The 23,272-nt window shown below is 36.8% G+C and overlaps 1 protein-coding gene and 1 pseudogene across 4 annotated transcripts in view; one reads left to right on the top strand and one right to left on the bottom strand.

The window, feature by feature from the left end:
* Positions 1-23,272, top strand: part of CCDC141 (coiled-coil domain containing 141) — a 176,451-nt gene that overhangs the window by 51,160 nt on the left and 102,019 nt on the right. For all 4 annotated transcript variants that reach the window (XM_073218601.1, XM_037000310.2, XM_037000309.2 and 1 more), the window contains exons 5-6: positions 7,408-7,661; positions 19,469-19,585. In XM_073218601.1, coding sequence (XP_073074702.1) covers positions 7,408-7,661; positions 19,469-19,585 — 371 coding nt within the window. The remainder of the gene's footprint in view (positions 1-7,407; positions 7,662-19,468; positions 19,586-23,272) is intronic.
* LOC108387226 (DENN domain-containing protein 10 pseudogene) lies at positions 2,691-5,620 on the bottom strand (annotated as a pseudogene).

Here is a 23,272-nt window from a genome sequence, read left to right on the forward strand (position 1 = left end):
TCTGGGTTGCAGATTTCCCATTGTATCCTCACATGGGAAGGGGCTAGGGAGCTTTGTGAGGTCTGTTGATAAGATTCCCATTCATGAGAGTTTCCATTCATTAGGATTCCATCATCATGACCTAATCACCCAAAAAGGACCTACCTCCTAATACTACAACATTGGGCATTAGGATTTCAATGTATGAATTTTAGGGAGACACAAACATTCAGACCAAAGCAGTATCTATTATCTGTAAATTTAAAGAAATAAAATACATGTGTAAGTGTAGCTGACAATTCTAATAAGGTTCTGAGAGTGATCAGTGAACCACAACATGTGAATGTTAGGATGACAAAGGTTAATAACATAGCTAGAAAAACTGTAATCAAACTTATCCCTAATACTTACTTTATTTCAGTTAGCTTCACCCATGCCTTTTCCTTGTTCAGCAGTGTTAATGTTGTGTTGCATGAAACACACTGTAACACTGTGGAGGTCAGAAGCAGGATGACTGAATTTCCTGCCCTCTGGAATGTTACAGAATAAACTTATTCCTTCCCCCAAGTGATAATCCTCAAAATAGTTGAAGACTAACTTGTCCTGTCTAGTCTTTTCTCCTTTGAGTGAAACATGCCTAATTAAAGTCTTTTCCAGAAAACATGATTTCCAGACCACTTATAGCCTGGTTGCCCTCAATTCAACAACATGTAATTAAGCAATATGTTCTGAACCCATGCCATGGGAGAAACTCAGTGCCATGTGTCAGGGGAGTATATGACCCTTGGCCTCAGGAGTTGCAATTTGGTGGGGCATGTACACATTGGTTAGTTTTCCACTGTGCTTGCTGTGGGTCTCTCTATTACACCACCCAACATACTGTATAGTAATAATGAATTTCCTTATTTATCTCCATCACCAGATTGTGAAATTCTGGGGGGAAGGGATTAGTATATCTTTGAATCTCCAGGATTTAGAATAGCATCCAACCCAAAGTATGTTTATTGAGTGATATTTTTAATTCCAGTGTTAGACATGACAGAATGATGCAAAGTACATTGGGACATGAAGGAGGAAAAAAATTGGTTGTAAGCTCTGAAGAATCCCAATTGTGTGCTCCAGTCTGCCAATGGTCTTCTTGAAATTAACATAATACCTAAAGAGCTTCTTTGCAGGAACAATCATAGTATTTCCTTGCTCTTAGATTTATATGCATATGTATTTTTAACATAGCCGAGATATAGTTTTATTGGGGTTCCTCATACTATTCTCTCTACTTTTGTGTACATTTGAAAATGCCCATCAAATGAGTTTAAGAAACACCATCCCACTGAGGAACATTTGGAATATTTTTAAGTGTGTTAGGAAGAAATATCACCCATGAGCTCAATGTCAAGACTCAGACCTTGATGCTTTTTAGAAAATACTCATTTGCAAAGATAGTTTAGCAAGCAACAAATTCACTTAACTTATGTACATCCATCACTTATCCATCTTGAATTTGTTATTTACACTTAAAAATTCTGGAAAACTGTATAATTATTAATATAAAATGCACTTTAATATTACATTTTCAGATATAATAAATTAAACAAACAATAACAATTTATTAAGTATCTACTAGCCTCACATCACAGGGTATTACATCAGTAAGTCAGACTGTTTATAAGCAAAACACACAATCTTTGAAATAAATGCTCTACAGAGATTTTGTATTTCTTGAAGGTCATGATATATCTAGATACTTTACCCTTGAGAAAAAAATACATGACTTTGTATGATAAGCTGATGGAATAAATAGCTAGGAAAATATAAACAGTAAAATAGCGAAGTGTAAGAAACTGACAGAGGAGGAACCAAAGGCATTGACAGAACCGATGGAATAATTTATCTATAGTAGTAGCAATGGCAAAGTGATTTTAGATTGGCTACATTTTACAAGTTAACTTTGGCTCAAAAAGCTGAATGACTGGTAGTACTGTGTTAGGGGTTATACTATTTTGGCAGAAGTTGAAGCAGAAAACCAGAAAAAGCTCTTAAATGGAAAATTTGGCTAATTATGTGCATTTTATGAGAACCAGAATAGGGTGGCTTGTTCCATTGTCAGTCTGCAATACATCAAGCACCTAAAATTGTGCTTCCCTCTCTCATTTGAAAAGTCTAGCATGTAAGGGCTAGTTATGGAAAGGAAGAAAGGAAATACTATGTGGAATCCCTGTCACCTGCCTATACTTTTGGTGTGTTTGTCAGTGTAACTGTTCACATTATCAAAACAAGCTTTTTAGTGCAAAGGAGATGTATATATAATTAGTCATACTGATTATTACATTAAGGCTATACAAATTAAAACTCTTCAGTTTGCTAGGCAAGGCCTTCTATAACCTGTCTTCACCTCATTTCTCCAATTATTTCTTTCACTTTCATATAAAAACTTGTTCTAGACAAATAGGCTTTCTTCTGCCTCAGCCCCTCCTATGCTGTTCATGTTTTCTTCCATTTCTTCAAGAGATTTACTCTAATTTTAATGTCCTCCCTGACTTTTCCTATTCTATTTTAATTATGCCATCCTCCATGCTGGTCCAAGTCCATGGTTGTTTTTGTTACTTGCTTCTCTTCACTGTAGACTCCCAATCAAATCACCCAGTGCGCATAATCACACCTTCTGTGCTCTAAGCAGATAACTCCATTTTATACCTTGGTGGACAGATCTAGGTCATGTACCGTAAATACTTCCAGTCCTTCCTTTTCATCTCAAAGTGTCTCTCTACAGTATTTTCATTTGTTTCATTCTCTCCTCCAGTGCTCCAGGTGTCAGTGCTGCTGAATGTCAGAATGCTCAAGCAGGGCGCCGCGGCACAGGGGGAAGAACGCTGGGTGCTCCTCAGTACATGTGGCTTTTACCCTGGATGGTCCATTTCCGGGAGTGTGATACTTGGTGGGGTACTTATGTCTAGCTGTTCCTCACAGTTCTCCCACATCCTAAAAACAAAAAGTAGTATATCCAACCCTGCTGGTATTCTGTCCTTTTTCTTTTCTTCTAAAAACAAATATCTCAAAGATTGTCCTGTCGTGTTGACCTCACTTCATCACTTCCTTTCCATTTCTCAATCTGGGAATTGGCTTCTGCTTCTATAACTTACCCATCACACAATTCCAAGTCCTTTCAACATCTCTTTTTTTTTTTGAATATCAAAATATTTCCATTTTATTTCTGTATCATATTTGTAATTTCAACAACTTTGCTCATTAGCTAATATGGTAATACAAAAAATGAGGCAGAAAAAATATGTTAGTATTCATTTTCATAAAGTGCAGATTTAATTTTTAATTGTTTGCCTTAGTAAACATCATCTCATTTCAGATCCTCACCTGCCCCCATCCAAGGAGGGAGGGAAAAGGCTCTTTTTGATTTTTACTTTACAAATATCTAACACCAAGAATAAATGAAAGATCGGATAAAGACAAGATATTTTTGCAAACATTTTTCTGAGTATGATTTCTAAGGACAACAGTACTGAGTGTAAAATAAACTTTCATAATTAATATGAATACATACAATAAAATAAAAAGTTCAGAATTTAGGCCTCCCTGCTTGTGATTTTTAGGTCTCCAATTATGAAAAAGGTACATAACTGAACTGGAGTGGTTCTCTTCCTGTGTGGGCAAATTACTTTTACTGAAATTGTTTGAAGACATTCTGTGGTTCTGGTCATTGCAAGAAGTTAATTCTCAAATTCCCTTCCCAAGTACACAGAGTTGCTGTTTCTGTCACACAAACATTTATATTCGAAATGGGCTGCTTTTTTTACTCTATCCTAAAGAGTGACAACTTGTTCAAAACAATATTGCTAGCAACAGGGTTAAGTGGAGAGTACTAATGGCTTAAGTTTGCTAAATGCTTACCTCTGCAACAATATAAATATGGATTATTAAAGTTGTCGACTCAAGTATAAAATTTATGCAAAACCCTCATAATATAGGCAAAATGTTCAAAGGCCAAGAAATAATTTTTTTTTCTTTTACAAGAAAAGTGCAACTGCAGGGTCTTTTGAATGATCTTCTAGACAGTTCTGCAGAAAACTTAGTAGTTTGGCTCAGAAAGTAAGAGTTCCTCATGAGGAATTAAAGTTTTTCCTATAAGAGTAGAAAGCAAAATTTCAGGCAGCTTTCTGAAAATAAACTATTAGTTTGTGGCAACACAGTGAGACAAACTGGAACTTAATAATAATGAAGGCTACAGATTTGCTGTAATTGCCTAAGAACTTGACAGAGCTTGCTTTCACTTACTCCAGACACCAGGCCATTTCACAATGTATATGGTAGTTACAGCACTTTGTCCATCATTGATAGGAGGCATGAACTAACAAGATAGAAAATCACAAGTGTTCACATGTATGTTTCAGTGCTCTTTCAGGTTAAACCTCACCTTTCAAATAAAGCATTAAAAATATAACATTTTCTTTGTTATTTCCAGTATTTTACATAGTTAATGGATAATCATGGTAAAATAGCTCTATATCAGTCATCAGTGATAAATTGTCACACAGTCAGATTTTCAGCATTTGTTCAGCTGCTGCTAAGATGGTAAAGGAAGTTTTCTGTTGCTGGTGGGAATCGTCTTTGCTTTAGCGCCTCAAAGTTGAGAACATGCTTTTCTCCTTCACCCGAAACTTCTGAAAAAGGAGCCAGGCTGGAGAAGATTTCTCTTGTTTTTAGGGAAATATTCTGGATAACCTGGCTGTCTGATTTCTCTGGATCTTCTGCAGACTGAACAATTAGATGACCAATTTCTTTGTGCAGTTTGCCCATTGTCATGGCTTCTTTTGCAAGTGGAGCAATGATAATCTCACTTTCTGCCAGATTCACAAATACATCATAGAGGTCTGATCTATTGCTCACCTCCAAGTCTACAAATCCAGCGATATAACCTGTGCACATCTGCAGAGCTTCCAGCTCATCAGCTCTGAGGTGCAAATAGGAATGAAGTATGGTCCAGTCCTGTCAATGCCACACCAAGGTGGGCAGAGTTCTGGTGAACTCCTGCACGGCTTCTATTCTGGGGTGATAGACAATGATTCTTTTCTTTAGCATCAGTGCTGTGTGTAAGATAACAGTTTCCATTCCAAACTGAGATACAATGGCTTTGATGGAGCCTGCAAGGTATGCTTTTCGGGCATCAAGTCCTTGCTAAGGAAAGAGCCATTTTCTTCACTCTGGCATATCCCTTTTGTGAGAACTGTGATGTAGCTCTCCATCATTTTAACTGGGCTCCCGTGTTTCAGGTATATTCTACACAATATCCTAGTGAAGGCGGCATATTTCTCTGGGTTAAAATCTTTGGCAGTCAGAACAATAGAAAAATGAGTCACCTTTTTCAAGACTGAAGAATCTGGAACTTCAATTGTTGTGATATAAAACCATGTTCTTCTGTACTGACCAAAGACGAAAGGGTGGAGAAGTTTGTTTTCATCTGTAAGGCAGCATTTTCTCAGCAGCAGTTTCCTTAAAGGAGCTGTTGTGGAAGGATAGCACCACACCCACAGAACTTCTCCATTTGTGTCCTTTTCTACGGTGGAAAGATGGTCACGATCAGACCGACTCTGAGCATCAGCTGAGTGTCCGCAGCCTCAGCCGCAGCCATCTTCCGCCTCAACATCCCTTTTATACATCTCTGGTGGACTGCTGAGCTCTCCAAATTCTTCCCCCTTTTTAAATACATTTGATTTCATTCAAGCATTCTACAAAAATTATTGAACACAGCCTCTGTGCCAGTCACTGTGCTAAGTGCTAAGGATACAAGTCATGGTCCCTGTCTTCATATTGCATTGGAACTAGTGGCAGACAGATATTAATCAACAAACCTACAACATAAATGTAAAAATATAACCTTCATAAGATCTGTGAATGAGAACACTGGGCTATGAGAACAAGTGCTAGGAGGATTTGGTCCAGCCTGGTCTGTCCCTGGCAAAATTGACAATTGACCTGAAGCATGAGCAGAATGAAGGTGGAGAAGGAAGGGGGTGAGGGAATGGCATTCCTGGCAGAGGACACAGTGAAAATTTCTGGGGCAGGAGGGAGTATATAGCGATGAAGGATAAAGAGATTGAGACAATCTAAAAGGGAAGATAGGGACCAGATCATTCGTGCTAGACCTGGTAAATCAGGTTAAGGAGCCTGTCCTTAATTCTAAGGCAATGGGAAGCCACTATTGTGTGTGTGTGTGTGTGTGTGTGTATGTGTGTGTGTGTGTGTGTGTGTGAGAGAGAGAGAGAGAGAGAGAGAGAGAGGGACAGACAGACGGTGTGTTTAGGAAAGAACTTTCTAGCTGATTATGTGGAGAATGGATGAATGGATTGGAGAGAGAATACTATTAGGAGAAGATAGTGCAGATCCAGGCAATGGATGGTGTTTTCTGTAGTGGGGATGGAGAGAAGTAGACAATGTAGGAATTAGAGGGTGAAATTGACAGGTCTTGATAATGATGGAATTGGGGACAGGAATATCATGCATGACTCCCAGATTTCCAGCTTGTGGAAAGTAGACAGTCCCCCAACTGCTCTTACAGTTGTTCTCCAAATGTGAGTTCTCCTCAAAATGCTGCTCTCAACTCCTCTTTCTATACTTTCTCCCTTGGGGAATCCTTTAATTTTCAGGCTTAAACTCCCATTTCTACAAGATGTTACCCAAATCTGCAATTCTATTTACTCCAGAGATCACAAACTTTGGTGGCCTGTTTGGCAGACAGATATGTTTTATTTATCTTTCAGTAATTTTTAATTTTAAAAAATGGATTACAAAACATTTAAAATCAGAAGCTTTCATATAAAAGTCTGTGTTTATAATTCCTTAATAAATTGGAAGCTCCATCAACACTGAACCCATATTCCTTCATGTCAACAGCTGGTAAGAACTGGGCGGCAGCTGACTGTGTCAGACTGAGCAAGCGTTTTCCACTTGGCCAGAGCCCCAGGCACCTGGGCACTTGGTACCATATTCTGTTCTTGTTTGCTCACTGCAGGCATTAGCCTTTAAACCTCCGATTTAGTCCAGTTACCCCAAAGTCTAGGCCACTCCACAGAGAGCAGGCACCTTAACCAGCATCATACCACTAAAACTGAACCAATGCTCAAGTCCCACTCTCTACCACTTTCTACACTGAATTATGCCATTAATGAACTTCAGTCTCCTATCATTTGGTGGTTAACGTGATAGCACGTCTTTGGCCGAATTATATAATTATATGGCAGTTATATGACTAGTTGTATTGCAGGCATTTTTTGTTTACACATTTGGGTTCTTTGCAGCATAACTTATTGTTAATATAAAGGTTACATGTATTTTAAATTATATGAAGAGGTCGAACATTACTATGTAAAAACTTGCTCATATCACTATTCTTTTTTTTTTTCTAATTTTTTCTTCCAGAACTCTTAGAACGATCTCTAGCCCTTTTAAACAAAAGTCAACAACTCACTGACTTCATAGAAAAATTCAAGTGTGATGGACCTAATGTGAATCCCAAGCTGATTCAGGAAGCTCATAGCAGCTGTCTGAAGATCGACAACCTTCTTGAACTTCTCCAAGACAGGAGACGGCAACTAGACAAGTACCTGAAGCAGCAGCATCAGGAGCTGGCTCAGGTTCTGCAGATATGCCAGTGGGACCAGCAAGAGAATCAGGTAACCCAAAGGGGCGTTGATGATAACTTGGCCTCAGTGATTGAACTTTGGTGTTTATGTGGACTAGCTATTTCCTGGGACAGTTTCTCAGTCATCATGGTCAAATTCTTTGGCTTTTGGTCCAAACTGCCATGTTGTTTTCCCATGTAAATAAAAAAAGAAACTAAGATTTTTATTTCCTCTTGTTATAATATTGATTTTACAAATGGAAGAATATCTCTGGGCATTTTTGAAATAACAGTATTCTGTGTTGAACTCTCTCACTTCCTTCTAGGTCAGTACTTTTAGACACATTTCTTTGAAATTCTGAAATGTTAATTGCAATTTTCTTGAAAGCTGGAGAGGCATGATGGTGCTAAATTGTATTAGATTACCACTGATGTCAGTAAAGTAGTCTGTCATGCAAAATAGGGATGAAGTTCTTAGAAAAGTGTTCTGGTGCTGGATGCTCAGTGGTTAGAGGGCTTTGCATTTAGAGGTTGATGAGCTTTCAGGCTTGTTAGAGTTTATTACCCAGTCTGCAGGCACAGCTCTGATCAGTTATCAGTATGATTGCTATGCTTTCCTTCTGTCCCAGTCACTTAGGGTATGAGTGGGTAGAACTCTCTTTGCAAACCCCAACTCAAATAGGTGGAATATTTGTTTATTTCAGTATTTCTAACTGTCCCAATCCCATGCTTAAATCTGTATAGACTAAGTAGAGGGAATTTTCAGGGAGAAATCATGTGGAAGGAGCTCTCCTGGTCTGGATGCATTCACATGTTTTAAATTATTGCTCTTTTGCAAATTGTAGAGACAGATATATAGCTGGGAGCAAATATGGGGCCAGATGAAACCGGTTCTTATTTCAAGTTAGAAAAATGAGGACTTAAATGATGATCAACCTTTCAACTAACATTTACTGAGTGCCTACTGTGTATCAGGTCCTATTATAAATACTATAATAAATATACAACACACAGACAGTTTTTTCCTCTAGGAATTTTCTTTCTAGTGCAGTTTCTCAACCTCAGCACTCTTGGTATTTGGTGCTAGCATTTAGCAGGGCTGTCCTGGGCACTCTAGGATGTTAAGTAGCCCCTCTGACCTCTACCCACTAGATGCCAGTAGAGAACATCCTTCAACTGTGACAACCAAAAATATCTCTAGACACTGCCAAATATCCCCTGGGTGTCAAAATCAGCCCATGAGAACCCCTGTTCTGGCATAATGAGAAAGACAAATACAAGTGCTAAGTACTATAGAGAAAAATCAAAGAGGTCAGTGAATTTTGCCTTGTGTTGGTCTACTTTTAATCATAGCAGGCTTCTCTGAGGAGATAGCACAGAGCAGAGATCAAAATGCAGACGCCTCCAGCCATCTATTCTGCTTGCATTTTATTGCCTGCCTGTCCAAGTCACCACACACTTTCTAAGCCACATCGGCTTTTAGCCCATTAGCCTTGACTATTGCCCGCTGCTGTCCTGCTTCTACTGTGCTTTGCCGCCCACGCCAACCCCTCCCCATTTTAGTTCTATGTCCGCCCCACCTTCACATGCTCATTACGTGGAATACCATTGTCCAATGCAATAGAGTTTTACTGATGATTCTGGCATAACAGAGAATTAACATTAAGGACAAGAATCAAAATTGTTTATCATACAACTGTTTCCAAAGTTCCTTGTCCCTCCTAGCATAAGTGGGTCCATTATGACACTCCTGTTTTCTCTCTCTCTCTCTCTTTCTCATCCCAGTCCCACCCTCGTACCAAGTTCCCAGAGCTGCTGTCATCGTAAAGAAACCTACCTGTTTTCTGTCTCACTGAGTTCATAGCCCCAAACCCCTGCCTCTAGTCTTCTACATCCAAAATAAATATTCTAACCCAGTCACATACTTAAGGGAATTCTCAGTACCTTGCCAACTCTGGAAAGCAGAAAGATGGCTTGATAATAACTAAAGGAAAGTAATGCAGAAAGTTTCTGACTTGAGTTATCTAAGTTATGGGGTCTTTTCTTTTGGGGGTAAGTATGTGCTTTTTTGGGCAGTGCTTTTAAAAAATATGCCTTATTTTTTAGAACAGTTTTAAATTCGTGGTAAAACTGAGTGAGAAGTACAGAGTACCCTCTGTTTCCATGCATGTACAACCCCACTGTCAATGGGTTGTCAATCTAGTACATCACGCTCATCCCGCCAAATCCAGAGTTTCTATTAGGGTCCACTCTTGGTGCAGTATATTCTATGGGACTCAGCAAATGTATGTCATCCATCCACCCAAGCACACAGAGTAATTTCACTGCCCTAAGAATCCTTTATGTTCTGCCTATTCATTCATCTTTCACCCAAACCTTGGCAGCCACCGATCTTTTTACTGTCTCCACAATTTTGCCTTTTTAGAATGTTATGTAGTTGGAATCATATAGTATATAGCCTTTTCAGATTGTTTTTTTCACTTAGTAATATGCAGTTAAGATTCTTCCATGTCTTTTCATGGCTTGATAACTCATTTCTTTTTAGCACTAAATAATATTCCATTCTCTGGATATATCACAGTTTAGTTATCCCTTCACTTACTGAAGGACAGCTTGGTTGCTTCCAAATTTTGCCAATTATGAATGAACTTTCTGTATGCATCTGTGTGTGGGTTTTTGTGTAGATAGAGGTTTTTAATTAATTGGGGTAAATACCACAATTGCTAGAGCATATATAGTAAGAGTATGTTTATAAGAATTTACGAAACCATTTTCCAAAATGGCTGTACCATTTTATATTACCATCAGCAATACCAAACAGTTGCTGTTGCTCCATAGCCTTGCCAGCATTTGGTGTATTGTTGTCTTGGACTTTGGCTATTCTGACAGGCATGTAATGTTATCTTGTTTTTTTAAATGGGTCTAATCCTTATTAAATTGGAAATATAATACTCAATTCATACTTGCTTTAAGGATTAAATGAAATAACATGTAAAACATGTAGCACAATGTCTAACATTTTAAGAGGTACTTAATAAATATTAGTTTCTTCTCTTCCCTGTCTTTGATTAAGCCTTACAACTTACAAATTCTTTCTCATTTGGTCTGTATTCTTTCCCCTGGGTTTAGCACTACTGTTGTTATTCATGTCAAAATCTCTTCATACTGTTGAATTGTCAGAGACTCTATAAGTATAGTAAGGCTTTAGGGATGCACGTTTGTGGGTTAGAGACCTAGGCTTTCAGTTGGACTCTGTTCCTGACAGTCTTGATCCAATCAACTTAAAAATAACAATGAAAATAAATATTTTTAATAAAATTGGTCAACAAATAAGATAGTCTTATAGTCGTTTCCTTAAATACCAAATTTAGTCACTTAATCTTAAAACACCTTGTTAGATTTTCTCTTGTTAATTCCAGTGACAGAAGCTGGAGCAATTACTCAAAGTGACTATTGCCTCTTAGTGCATTCAAGAACACAGATCCTGGGGCCAGACTGCTGGCTGGGTTCAGATCCCAGCTCTACCACTCAGTAGTTGAGTAACAGCAATTATTTAACCTCCCTGAGGCTCAGTTTTCTACAAAATGAAGATACACTAGTAATTATCTCAGTGTTTTTAGGATCATCAAGCGATTATTATGCCAAGTGCTGAGAACAGTACCTGGCACATGGTCACTCCTGTGCTGATACTAGCATTTCTTGTCATCCTGTCTTAAAAGGACAATGAAGGCCAAACACATTACCTACACCTCCCTCCCCATACTCCTACTCCCCCACCACCATGCTCAAGTAAAAATTGGTCTTGCATTAGAGGTTAATTTCATTATTTCTCTTGAGTTTAAAATGTGTAATCAAATAAAAGTCATTTTTATGATCTTAACAGCCACTCTTATTCAATGGTTACTCAATTAATAGTTAAAACAAAGAGATAGTTGCCTTTTTCTGCTTGTGACTTATTTGTTAAAATGTAGATATCACTATCCATACGGGGAATTACTATTAGCATTTGGCATACTTCCACCTTGCAGACCTTTGTACAAGTATGAACACACCCACAGGCATGCACACATTTAAGAAATAACTGAGCAAACAAAAAGTAGTGGAATTAATCTTTATATACTGCATTATTTGACTTTTATTAAATTGAACAAATCATAGCATGTCTTGAATCTAAAGTACAATAAATCATTTTAATGTAGTATTTCACTATTTGAATATAGCACAATTTAAACAATAACTTATTGATGAGGAAATAGTCTCTCCAGTGTCTCAGTATTATAAATAATAATTAATGCTTATTTGTGTTAATAATTATGTGAACAAAGAATATTTAAAAATCCAGATCAATACAAGCATAATTATCTTACCTAAGATTTTAAGTTTTCCCAAATGTTCTGTTTAAAACTTTTGTTGATGCCATGGCGAAGAATAGCAGCAGGGACACCAAAGTAGGTGTGACTCTGTTAGATAGTTGTTTGGTTTCTAGGACTATCATGTTCTTGGACGATTACATGATAGTCCTTGAATGTTGTGGAACCATGTGTTGATACAAAGGCATATGTTTCATTGAAGGGCAAAGGTGTTATGTCAGTTCTGTGCTAACTTTAAGGGAGCATGGGAGCTCTAAAAACCTTACATTAATAAAATACCAGCTTTGTCAATCATTTTAAGCACTTAAGAAAAAGAAAAATTAAGTGGAGAGTTAGACCAAATATTACTGATGAATAATAATGTGAATGTCTGAATATTGGATGCCTCTTCTCTCTTAAGGGTGGTTTAAAAAATGCATTTAGCACTTCTCAGCTTCTAAGTGCTTGAGGTCTAATGCTTTTAAAGTATTAATAGTTCAGCTAATTCTCCTTTAGAAAAGAAATTAAGTGACCAGAATGATGGCAACTTAAGATTTATATAAATCACAGGGGGAAAAAAGCAGATGAAAACCTTTTCTCTTAACAAAGAAAGAACACTCTATTTAAAAAATTAATTTGTATAAAGTGGAATAATGTTGAAGTGATCAAACTATCTTTCTGAGGAAGCATTGAAACCCTGTAAAAGAAAAAGGCAAATGAAAACCACATACTTTTCTATCTTAACTGGGATGTGCTAGTCTGATAAACATAATCATAGCATGTTCTCTCTATCATTGTTTTTCAGATGTAAAAATGTACAATTGTTTTACATTTAAAGATAAGCAGCTGACCTTTTCCCCCAACTCCAGCATCATCTTACTTTGCAGATAATCTGCTTCATTAATGAAAATCAGAAGCAGCTTGGAGTATTTTGTGCATAATTAATTATCTTGGCAAGAAGATTTATGAATGTAATTCTTCTCAATTGCTCCAATCAGGCATAAGTGAGACAAACAAATAAATTAAAACTAGGTTATTCATGATCTCTTTATACAAGAGAGTGTCAAGGACATCTTAGAGAAGTAAGTAAGACATAAGGACAGATATTCTCTTTTTACTACCCAGATCACATATACTTATAAAATTCACATCTTTGCAGGGCAGAAAAGGGTAATAGAATTCATATTTGAAATGCTTCATAATTTGAGTAATGTGTCATAATCATGTAACCATATGTAATCATTTCTTGTCAATAGGCAATTAAAAGATATCAGAGATGACATATATAAGCACAACCTCAGGGCACCAGTCTTGTGCTTGGTGGGTAGCTGTAAACTGTTGTGTGTGCATATGCATATATATTCTCCTTCACATGATGCTACCTTCTAACTAGGATTTAGAAGTTGAATGATCAACCAGCTTATATTAATATGAGATAACATAAAAGTGCCTCGCTAAATGGCTAACAGACAGTAAGGATTTGGTGGTGATAATTTTTCTTTGAATGTAGCTTTCTAACATTGACTGGCGTCAGACCAAATAAGGGTTGAATTATTTTGGTGATACTTGTATCCTGTAGCACAGCAGTAACAGATATATATGACTTTCTAACCACTCTTAGATTGAAATTTCTCACAGAATTTCATTATAGCACATAAGCTGTCTCCAGAATTCCTTCTAAGACATGCCAGCAGTAAATACAGACTATCTTGAAGTGTAGGAGAAGCATGTGATTTTGAAAGCAATTTGAAATAGAATACTTGCTAATAAGAACCCAGGCTGACCATCACTGCTTTCAGTGACACTGCATGTCAAAGGTCGTTACATTGGGACTTCAGTGCCAATGATGTGGATATCAATTCTAGCTTTTAAGGTTACTAATTATGTGACTGTGGACAATTGACTTGGCCTCTGTGCCTTTACTTTTCTGTAAAATGGCAATAACAATAGTATCTATCTATAGATTTGCTGTAAAGATAAACATTATTTATGTAAAAATTCTTAGAGTATAGTTGGCCTTTGGTAAGTACTCAGTAAATGTTTAAATGTTCACCGTATTACTGTATATATTGATGGTCACTTTCTGAGTTTACTAGATAATCACTGGCACATAAGATCCTACACATTGGCCAGACCCCATTCCAATGTTTCTAAATCACAAGCTAATCTTAGCTTTCTAAAATGTTACTATGTAGAGGGGAAGTAATTGCCATTTCATGACTTGGTGTCTAGCCAAGTTTATTCAAAAGGTCAACTTTATTGGTAAGATAAAGTTAGAATTCAGTTTTCCTCTCCCTAACTTTATTTATACTTTAGCTATTTCTTTAGCTCATTTATACTTATTATAGTTAATTACATTTTCATTAAGATTTGTCACCTCTGTACACTGTTCAACTGGGCTGATGGTTTAACAACATTTTAATTAAGCAGAGTTATTTAAGCTCTCAAGTTAGTTACTAGGATGTTTGAGAGACACACACTGTGACTACATTTTTTCTCAGCAGTGATAGGACTGACGACAAAGCTGGGATATGTGTGCCCCTGGGAAAGGCTCTGCATTGCTCCCTGACCCTTGCATCCCTCCACTGAGTCACAGGGTCAGCTGTTGTTACAGGAGTGTCTGCTGAGCTCCGGGGCTGCCTGTGTTATCCCTTCCCAGCACCCAGAGCTCTGCTCTTTTTCTTCCCTGCCCTGGTGCTGGAGATTGTTGGCTCTCCTTTTCTCCTCAACACTGCTGCCACCCTAAACTGTCCAAGGAGTGGGACTCATATTCTCCTTTTTCCTCATTCTCATGATCCCAAAAGAGAGGCAAAAGGGCCCAATTAATTTTAATGCTTTTTGTTGGGAGATTCATCAGCAAACAGAATAAACAGCATGCTTTGGAAAGATGAAAACATCCTTTTAATTTAACAGTTATTTATCCTGTCAATGTGGTAGTTTCTGACTCTTATTTTTCCCAACAAGCAGGGTTTTAGGCCAAAGCTTCCATATGAAATCCATTTGGCGCATGAGCTAGCAACTATGGGATAGTAATGTGAAAATGTCAAGCTCTGGTCCCACTCTTAAGTTAGCCCTGTAATGTTTCTCTGTCTCCCTGTCTCTCAGTCTCTCTATCTCTGTCTGTCCTTCTCTCATACACACACACACACATACAGATTGAATATAATTGGCTCCAGATCACCTAGGGTGGAACCCTAAGTTATATTGGGAAAACCATGCCTCAGATGTTTGTGGCAGAGATGCACATTGCTGGGACACTGGGCTGGTCTCTGTTTACGTTCTTGAAAAAAGACTTTATTCCACTGCTGGAAAGATTCCCCAAATGAATCAGAGGTGATGATAGAAATAAAATGTAGGTCCAGAGACATCTACTGTACAGATTTTGCCCATTGGACTAACATCTTTCTACCATTAAGTAACTGGAAGTAACAAGCCTACCTAAACTCAAACAAGAGTTGAAATTGGTCCTGGGAAGGGAAGAAGTCCTCAGTGTCATTTTTCTTGCAATGAAAATAGGAGAAGAGTAATGACATGTTAAAACAAATCAGAATAATTAAATACATGGGGTCATTATTCTAAACAGGGAGATAGATTATCTGTGAAGCTGTTTATAAAATAACAATTTTGCCTATGACAAGGCTGAGGTAAGGATGGGTTGTCCAAAAAGCAAAACCTAGTCCTTCCTTGCCCAAAGCTAATACTTTTAATTGTGCTGTCTTCCACCCATCCCATTTCTCCTAGTACATTCCTGCATCTATTCTCCTTCATGCATCTCCAGTTCCCTGTGCCTGCAAAACATGCTTATGTCTCATCTGATCAAATAAAGATAAGGAAAGGTGGAGAAACCCTTTTTACCTGTTTTCCTTAAAGTCATTCATTAGATTCTTCCTTTACTTAACCAATAAACTCCTTTAAAAGTATCATAAATTCTACTTCCTGACCCCCTACTCAGCAGTCATAAATATTTACCAACTGATACCTCATCCCACCATTCTCTTGACTTTGCTATTTTAATTTGCCCTTAATTAAACTCAGTCATTAGATCTACATTTAACCAATAAGGATATTCTGAATATCTTTGAATTGCAGAATCATCCAAGAAAAATATAATTCAAACCACATACATGATTTTAAGTTTTCTAGTAGCTGCCACAGTAAAAATGTCACATAGGAAATGAAAAGTAATAATGCATTTTGTTTAACTCAACGTATCTAAAATAGTATTTCATATTTAATCAATATGAACATTTTTATAAGATATTTTCGTTGTTTTTCATGCTAAGTATATGAAATCTGCTGTTTGTTTTATACTTAGAGCAAATCTCAATTTGGACTTAGCACATTCCAAGTACTCAAGAACCATATGTGGTTAGTGGCTACCACTGTGGATGGTGCAGGTCAGTTCAGGTCTGCACTATCTGAGCTTTCCTAGCACCTCTCTTTAACTTCCACGACAGCTCTTGGTTTTCACTGAACACCCTTGATTACTCCTTCTTTGCATCTTTGGAGACTTCCCCTCGCTTTCTCTCTGTCTTCCTTCAGCCTTTGACAGGTGCTCCTCCTCCCTGTCAAAAGAAAGATAGTCCTCACTCCCTCTCCACCTTAGTTCTACCTCCTCTGGGCACTAAGTACCTAGAATGTTATGTGAAATTAGTGGGATGACAATGACACATCATTTAGGTCAATCTGAAAGGTAGAAACTGAAAAACTTTCTCATTTCCCCCCTTAATATATCATTGCCCAGAACTGATTTCCAGTGTACACTATGAATGCTGTTATTCTTCCTTCCTTTCCACACACCCCCAACCTTTGGCTCATGTTTTCAGACTTTTGCAAGGACCATGTTCTACAGAATGTCCCGATGAATGATTTACTTTACTTATCACTCAGGTTTTTGAACAGTAGCTGATATAATTTAAACCCTATAAAAAATGCTCTTGGAATATCTATGCAGCTGTCTGCAGTATCTACTTGAGGGACACAATGATCGATATACTAGGTGGTAGAGTATTATGATTGACATGTTCTCAGTTATTTAGGGTGTTGTGCTTGCACACCAGAAGTACTCTGAGAACCTATGCTATGTGCATTCCCACAGCATACATAGTAAATCAAATCTAAGTGGCTGCTTTTGTTTGTGAATGCCTCATGATGAAATGTAACACCCTTTCGATGTACTACTTACTTCTGAGTTTTATGCCAACTTGATTTTATGCTTCTTCCCGGAGTGCATTCAGTAATAAAAATGTATAGATCTACAGAGTCAGCATGCTTTCTCAGGACATCTATGATAAGAATATATAGAATACTGCCATAGATCTTTAGCTACATTCTTTTATAGGGAGTAGTATAGGAATAATATCCTTTCGGGTTGAAATAATATTTGCCAAATCTAGGAGATGAGGTCAGTAGATACCTTTTAAAAACCAAAACCACTACTCCTTCCCAGCTTTCATCACTGCTGGCATGTGCTAGATGACAAGTCTTTGACTCACAAATTGAACAGGATTATCTGAGGGTTCAGGCTTCTCACCTGTTTTTAGAGATTAGTGAACACCTGTTTGCACTCATTTTTTATTCACTCAGATTCTATATTAACATTTCCTATTAAAGCATTCCTGAGATTTCTGAGTTCCTCCCACTTTAAGAATAAATAATACTCCCTCTTAGTACTTAATAAAATAAGTGCTTTCTGAAAGTTAGTTATATATTCATGATCCATTTTTCTTTGATGAAACTTTTAAATCATTCCTCTAGTTGCATTTTATATGGACTCACCACATCTTTTGTGAGAAATTATTTTTTTAGAACTTAAGTTAATGAATATATTGTAGAGCTCCTGATACAATATTCTCTTTGGATTCAAATATGAAAATTATACTTATCATTTACTTCTAACTGGGAAACCAGAAAGACAGACTGTCCTCAAATAATTATAAATAAACACAATACTTTAGATATGGGGACTGACTAATGTGTATATTATGCCCAGACTACCAAATATTCTGAAGAAAATGAAGCATATTTCACATGAAAGCTGCTACAGGGTTATCATTATTCTTTTCTTAGCACTGATGGTAGCCTACAATGCTGGTTAACAAAGATTTCCAGAAAGCTGGAGAAACCCTCTTGCCCTATATTTTACTGCCAATTCCATGTTGGAAAATGCTATGCATCTGTATAGTTGGTAGAGACCATTTGATCTCATAAGCAGTTTTGTGATATCAACCCTGTAATGGTAATAGAATGTCCTAGAAAATCACTAACATGACTACTGTGTAGTGTGTGTGTGTGTGTGTGTGTGTGTGTGTGTGTGTGTGTGTGTGTGTGTGTGTGTGTTACATACATTTATTGTGTGGAGCTTCAGGACTAACCTAGCTTTCTCCTTGGCCACCTGCTTCGCACATTTCTCCATATGATAGGAGTTCAGAGAAATTCTGAAGCTATTGCAGGCAACACAAGCCGGGCTGGAGAAAGACATAGTAAAATGCCTGAGCTGTGCTCACTATTTTGAATGGGCTGCTGGAATTAATTTTTCAGGTTCGAAATAGAACACCCTAATGACCAGGGCTGTGAGACTTTAGGTTACCCAAGGATGGCAGCAGGACACAGTGGAAAGGGGATGGATTTTGCAATAATGTAGGTTTGGTGACAAATTCTGGCCATTTACAACATGGCTCTGATAAGCTATTTGATTTTTTGTCATCTCTACAATGGTGATGTCATATTTGTTTTAATGTGTTGAGAGAAATAGAGATGATGCCTCAAAGCACCCAGCAAACTGTCCAGCATGTAGTGGGCTCTCAGGAATCAGTAGGGATGCTGTGATCAGAGGATAACACTTGTAGTATTTCAGAGTAAAAATCTAAGCCTTTTTCCTTTAATTGGGATAAGGAATTTATATCCAGGAGCTTCAGGTCATCTATCCCATGTCAGCTTACATCATTTTAAAATGAACAGTTTCTTTCAAGTCGTTTGCTATTTGTTGTGTTAACGCTGTGTAAGGCACATATTGTAAATCAAGTCTAAATTAATGTAAATCATGCCGTTATACATTTATAATATCAATGGAATTTTAATAACTTCTCCATTACTTCTCTGAATACATATTGCCAACAGTTGCGGCAAACTAAATATTCTACGTAACTATACTCAGATTCATATTCCTATCCAGGAAAGAAAGAATCCATGATTTCTGGGCTGCGTGGGAATCCATTTCTGTTCTTATTTGTTAGGAGGGTTTGAATTATTTTCTTAATGCCATATAATCTGCTGAACTGATACCTTGTTTTCACGCTTTTAGGGATTATTTTGCTTTTTCCTTTTAAGCATGTAGAGACTGTAATGAAGAAAAAATAAAAACCTGATCATATTAATTTAGTACACGAGATGAGTTCACATAAAGAGAAATTGAAGGTGCTTTAATTTTGAAAGATTAGGAAAATATTTCTGAATTTTTACTCACTTATTCTAATCATTTGAAATTTGATCTCTTTGTTACTTTACCTAGGTTTCTTGCTGGTTTCAGAAAACCATGAGAGACTTACAGGAACAAAGTCTAGGTTTATCACTCTCAGACAACGAGGAGCTAATCTGTGAACATGAGAAACTGATAATAAAAGCAAAGGTAAGAGACACATTACAAAATAGTTGAAAAATGCATCTACTTCTCTTGAATATGCTTCTATAAGTAACTTAAGGGAATACTAAAAACTCTAAATAATCTTCTATTTAAACAGAAAATATACTGATAGAGTATTTTCTAATACCACTATCCACTGGCTGGACTTCTAGAATAATAATGACTGTTTTTGAATAGTTACTATGTCTCAGACACTGTGTTAAGTATAAGAGATGCATTATCTAAATTATCACAAAATCTCTAAGATGTAGGTATTATTTTCCTCACTTTAAAGATCAAGCTTGGAGATGCAAAGTAGCATCACCAGTGTAATGTATCTTGTCAGTGGCAGAGCTGGAATTTGATTTCAGGTCTTCTCCAACTCTGAGGCCCAGCCTCTTTAACACTCTATCTATATATTGTCTGCTAGCTTTCTAAAAAATTTTTCTACACTGAGGTCTCATTATGTTATATTTTTATGATTTCCAGGTACAGTTTGCTGTTCTCATTTATATTTCTCTAGTTCCTTAACTTGCTTCACATTTCTTAGTTTTATAAAAACATAACAGCTTTCCAATAGTCAACCAATTGTGTGGAACATACAAAATGGAACCACTAAGTGCCCAAGGCAATGAGCGGAGCAGCCAGCACAGCGAAGTGGTCCTGTCTCCATCGCCTTGTTATTTGGAAATTGACCAACTTATGTATGTGGAATCTATAAATACTTGCCAAAGTTCTCTACAGATGCTCCATTTTGATCTGTGAGAAAACAAAAGTCCATTTGTAGTAGACTGAGTAGGAAGAATGAATACTTCAATCAGTAACAAGACTTAGAGAACTTTCTGTTACTAATATCTTGGGTGATTGTTGAAGATACAGCAAAGTCATGAAGTTCTGGTAGACAGTCGGTCCTACTAGATAATGGTTGAAAATAAGGAAGATAAAACAAGTAAGTATTTACATGTTTGGATGGAGGAGGCTTGGATGGGAAGCCGGGAAGGGAAGGCAGCAGACTGCAATTATCTAGACTGAAATCTCATAGGCATCATGATGGTTTTGTTTGGCTTTTGCTTCTTTTTAATAACTGTGGTATATATAGCTATTCAAATAGCTTGGTTTGAATGTTTGCCTGGCTGATAAAAGATGCAGTCACAAAAGGCCGTTATAACTGACCATTTTTTAAGTTGTTCATAATTTTTCAGCATTTGGTGTGTCTGTTTAGGAAATTAATTTTTTTCATTGATGTTATACAGCAATTTATTTTCTGTGTTCTTACTAAATAAGCACAAGAGATGACCCAAATTGCATAGCACAGTTGCTTCCTTTAAAATGAACAAACAAAAATGGTATATCCACATAATTTAGATATACTTTGGGGTTACATTCAATGTACCTGTGAACTTACAGTTTCTCACAGCCCTGAGGACAGTTTGGAGTAGAATATTTGTTAACGTATAAGAAAATATTTTTCTTAGGGCAAAGTTTCTGTCATAATTTACAGTTCACATTTGTAGCTCTGATAGGCATAAATAGAAAAACAGATATTCTTTCCATCTTTATCCCTATGTTGCAAAAGTAAAGGATTTAAAAAAATAAATTTTTAATATGTATTTTCACCCATCCCTCTACCATAACTCTCCTATGACAACCACCAGTCTATTCTCTGTGTTGATGAGTCTATTTCTGTTTTATTCTGTTTGTTTTGTTTCTACATGTAAAGGAAAGCATGTGGTATTTGTCTTTCTCCATCTGACTTATTTTACTTAGTGTAATACCCTCTAAGTCATCTGTATTGTCACAAAGGGAAAGATTTCTTTCTTTTTCATGGCTGAGTAATATCCCATTGTATATATGTACCTCTTCTTACATTCATCTATTGAGGGACCCATAGGCTGTTTCTGTATCTGGGCTGTTATAAATAATGCTACAATAAACATAGGAGTGCATATGCCTTTTCAAACCAGTGATTTTGTTTTCTTCAGGTAAATTCCTGAAGTGGAGTTACTAGGTCAGTAGTATGTCTATGTTTAGATTTTGAGAAACCTCCATACTATTTTCCATAATGGCTGCTCCAATTTACATTCTCAACAATGGTGTATGAGTGTTCCCTTTTTTCCACATTCTTTCCAACACTTAATATTTCTTGTTTTGATATTAGCCACTCTGACCGGTATGAAGTGATTTTGATCTGCATTTCCTGATGATCTGTGTAGTATGGCGCATCTTTTCATGTGTCTGTTGGCTATTTGTAAGTCTTTGGAAAAATGTCTATTCAGGTGCTCTTCCCATTTTATAACTAAGTCATTATTATTATTATCATCATTATTATTTTGGTATTGAGTTACATGAGTTCTTTATATATTTTGGACGTTAACCCTTATTGGATGTATCATTTGCAAATATCTTCTCCCACTTAGTAGATTGGCTTTTCATTTTGTTGATGATTTCCTTTGCTGTGAAGAATCTTTTTAGCTTGATGTAGTACCATTTATCTGTTTTGCCTTTGTTTCTCTTGCCTGGAGAGACATATCTATAAAAAATTATTATTGCTAATTTTCAAGAGTTTATTGTCTGTTTTCTCATAAGATTTTTATGGTTTTGGGCCCTATATTTAGTTCTTTAATCCTTTTTTAGATTATTTTTGCATATGGTGTAAGACACTGTGGCTGCCCAGTTTTCTCAATACCATTTATTAAGGGGACTGTCTTTTCCTCACTGTATATTCTTGCCTCCTTTGTCATATATTAATTGACCATGTAAGTGAGGGTTTATTTCTGGGCTCTCTATTCTGTTCTGTTGATCTATGTATCTATTTTTGTTTCAGTACCATACTGTTGTGATTACTGTAGCCTGGTACTATAGTTTGAAACCAGGGATTTCAGCTTTCTTCTTCTTTCCCAGGATTATGTGGAGAAGCTAAACGATATGAATATCAAAGCAATGTTATAAAAAAGGGTAAACATTCCTTAGAAACACCATTATGTTCCAGACAAATCAATCTACTTCCTTTTAAGATCCTGAATGTAGTACTATTTAGTCCTTAGAATGGAGCTATGCAAACTCTTTAATTCATAAATCTCTGAGTTGACCATTCTCTTGGTTTATTTTACTATTTCCCCTTCATTCTCTATGCCCCTCACATTCCTTTTCGCATAGGTACCCATGCTAATGGGTTCAATATATATTTTTAGACACATTCCCATTCCTAAAATATATAGAGAGAGTTATATGTTTTCAATTTGCCTAAATGGTATTGAGACATAGATCTCATTTGTGTTTCTTCAAGCAGCACTGGGTCTAGTTTATAGAGTTCTTCGTGTTCTTCATTTTGGTACTTCCTAGATGTGGTATGACTTTACAGAGTCCTGCTACAGAGCTATTGATGTCCTCCTTCTATCTTTTATAATATAATTTAACTGCTCCCATTTCTTTATCCTGCCCAATATCTGATCCTCTAGTTCCTTGACTCTTCTGCCGCACTCCTTCTGCTGTTCAGTCCTCCTGCTGAGTTCTTCGCTTCAGCTATTACAGTTTTCAAGCCCAATCTCTCACACTGATTCTTCTCCATAACTGTTTTTTCCTGCTTCATCTGTCTAATGTTCTGTCTTACATTTTAAGTTATACTATATTCATATATTAAATTTTGATCTGTCTAGTGCATTAATTCTGTATCCTGTAATATAAGTATTTCAT

The sequence above is a fragment of the Manis javanica genome, chromosome 12, assembly GCF_040802235.1.
Source record: "Manis javanica isolate MJ-LG chromosome 12, MJ_LKY, whole genome shotgun sequence".
In the NCBI taxonomy this organism is placed as follows: domain Eukaryota; kingdom Metazoa; phylum Chordata; class Mammalia; order Pholidota; family Manidae; genus Manis; species Manis javanica.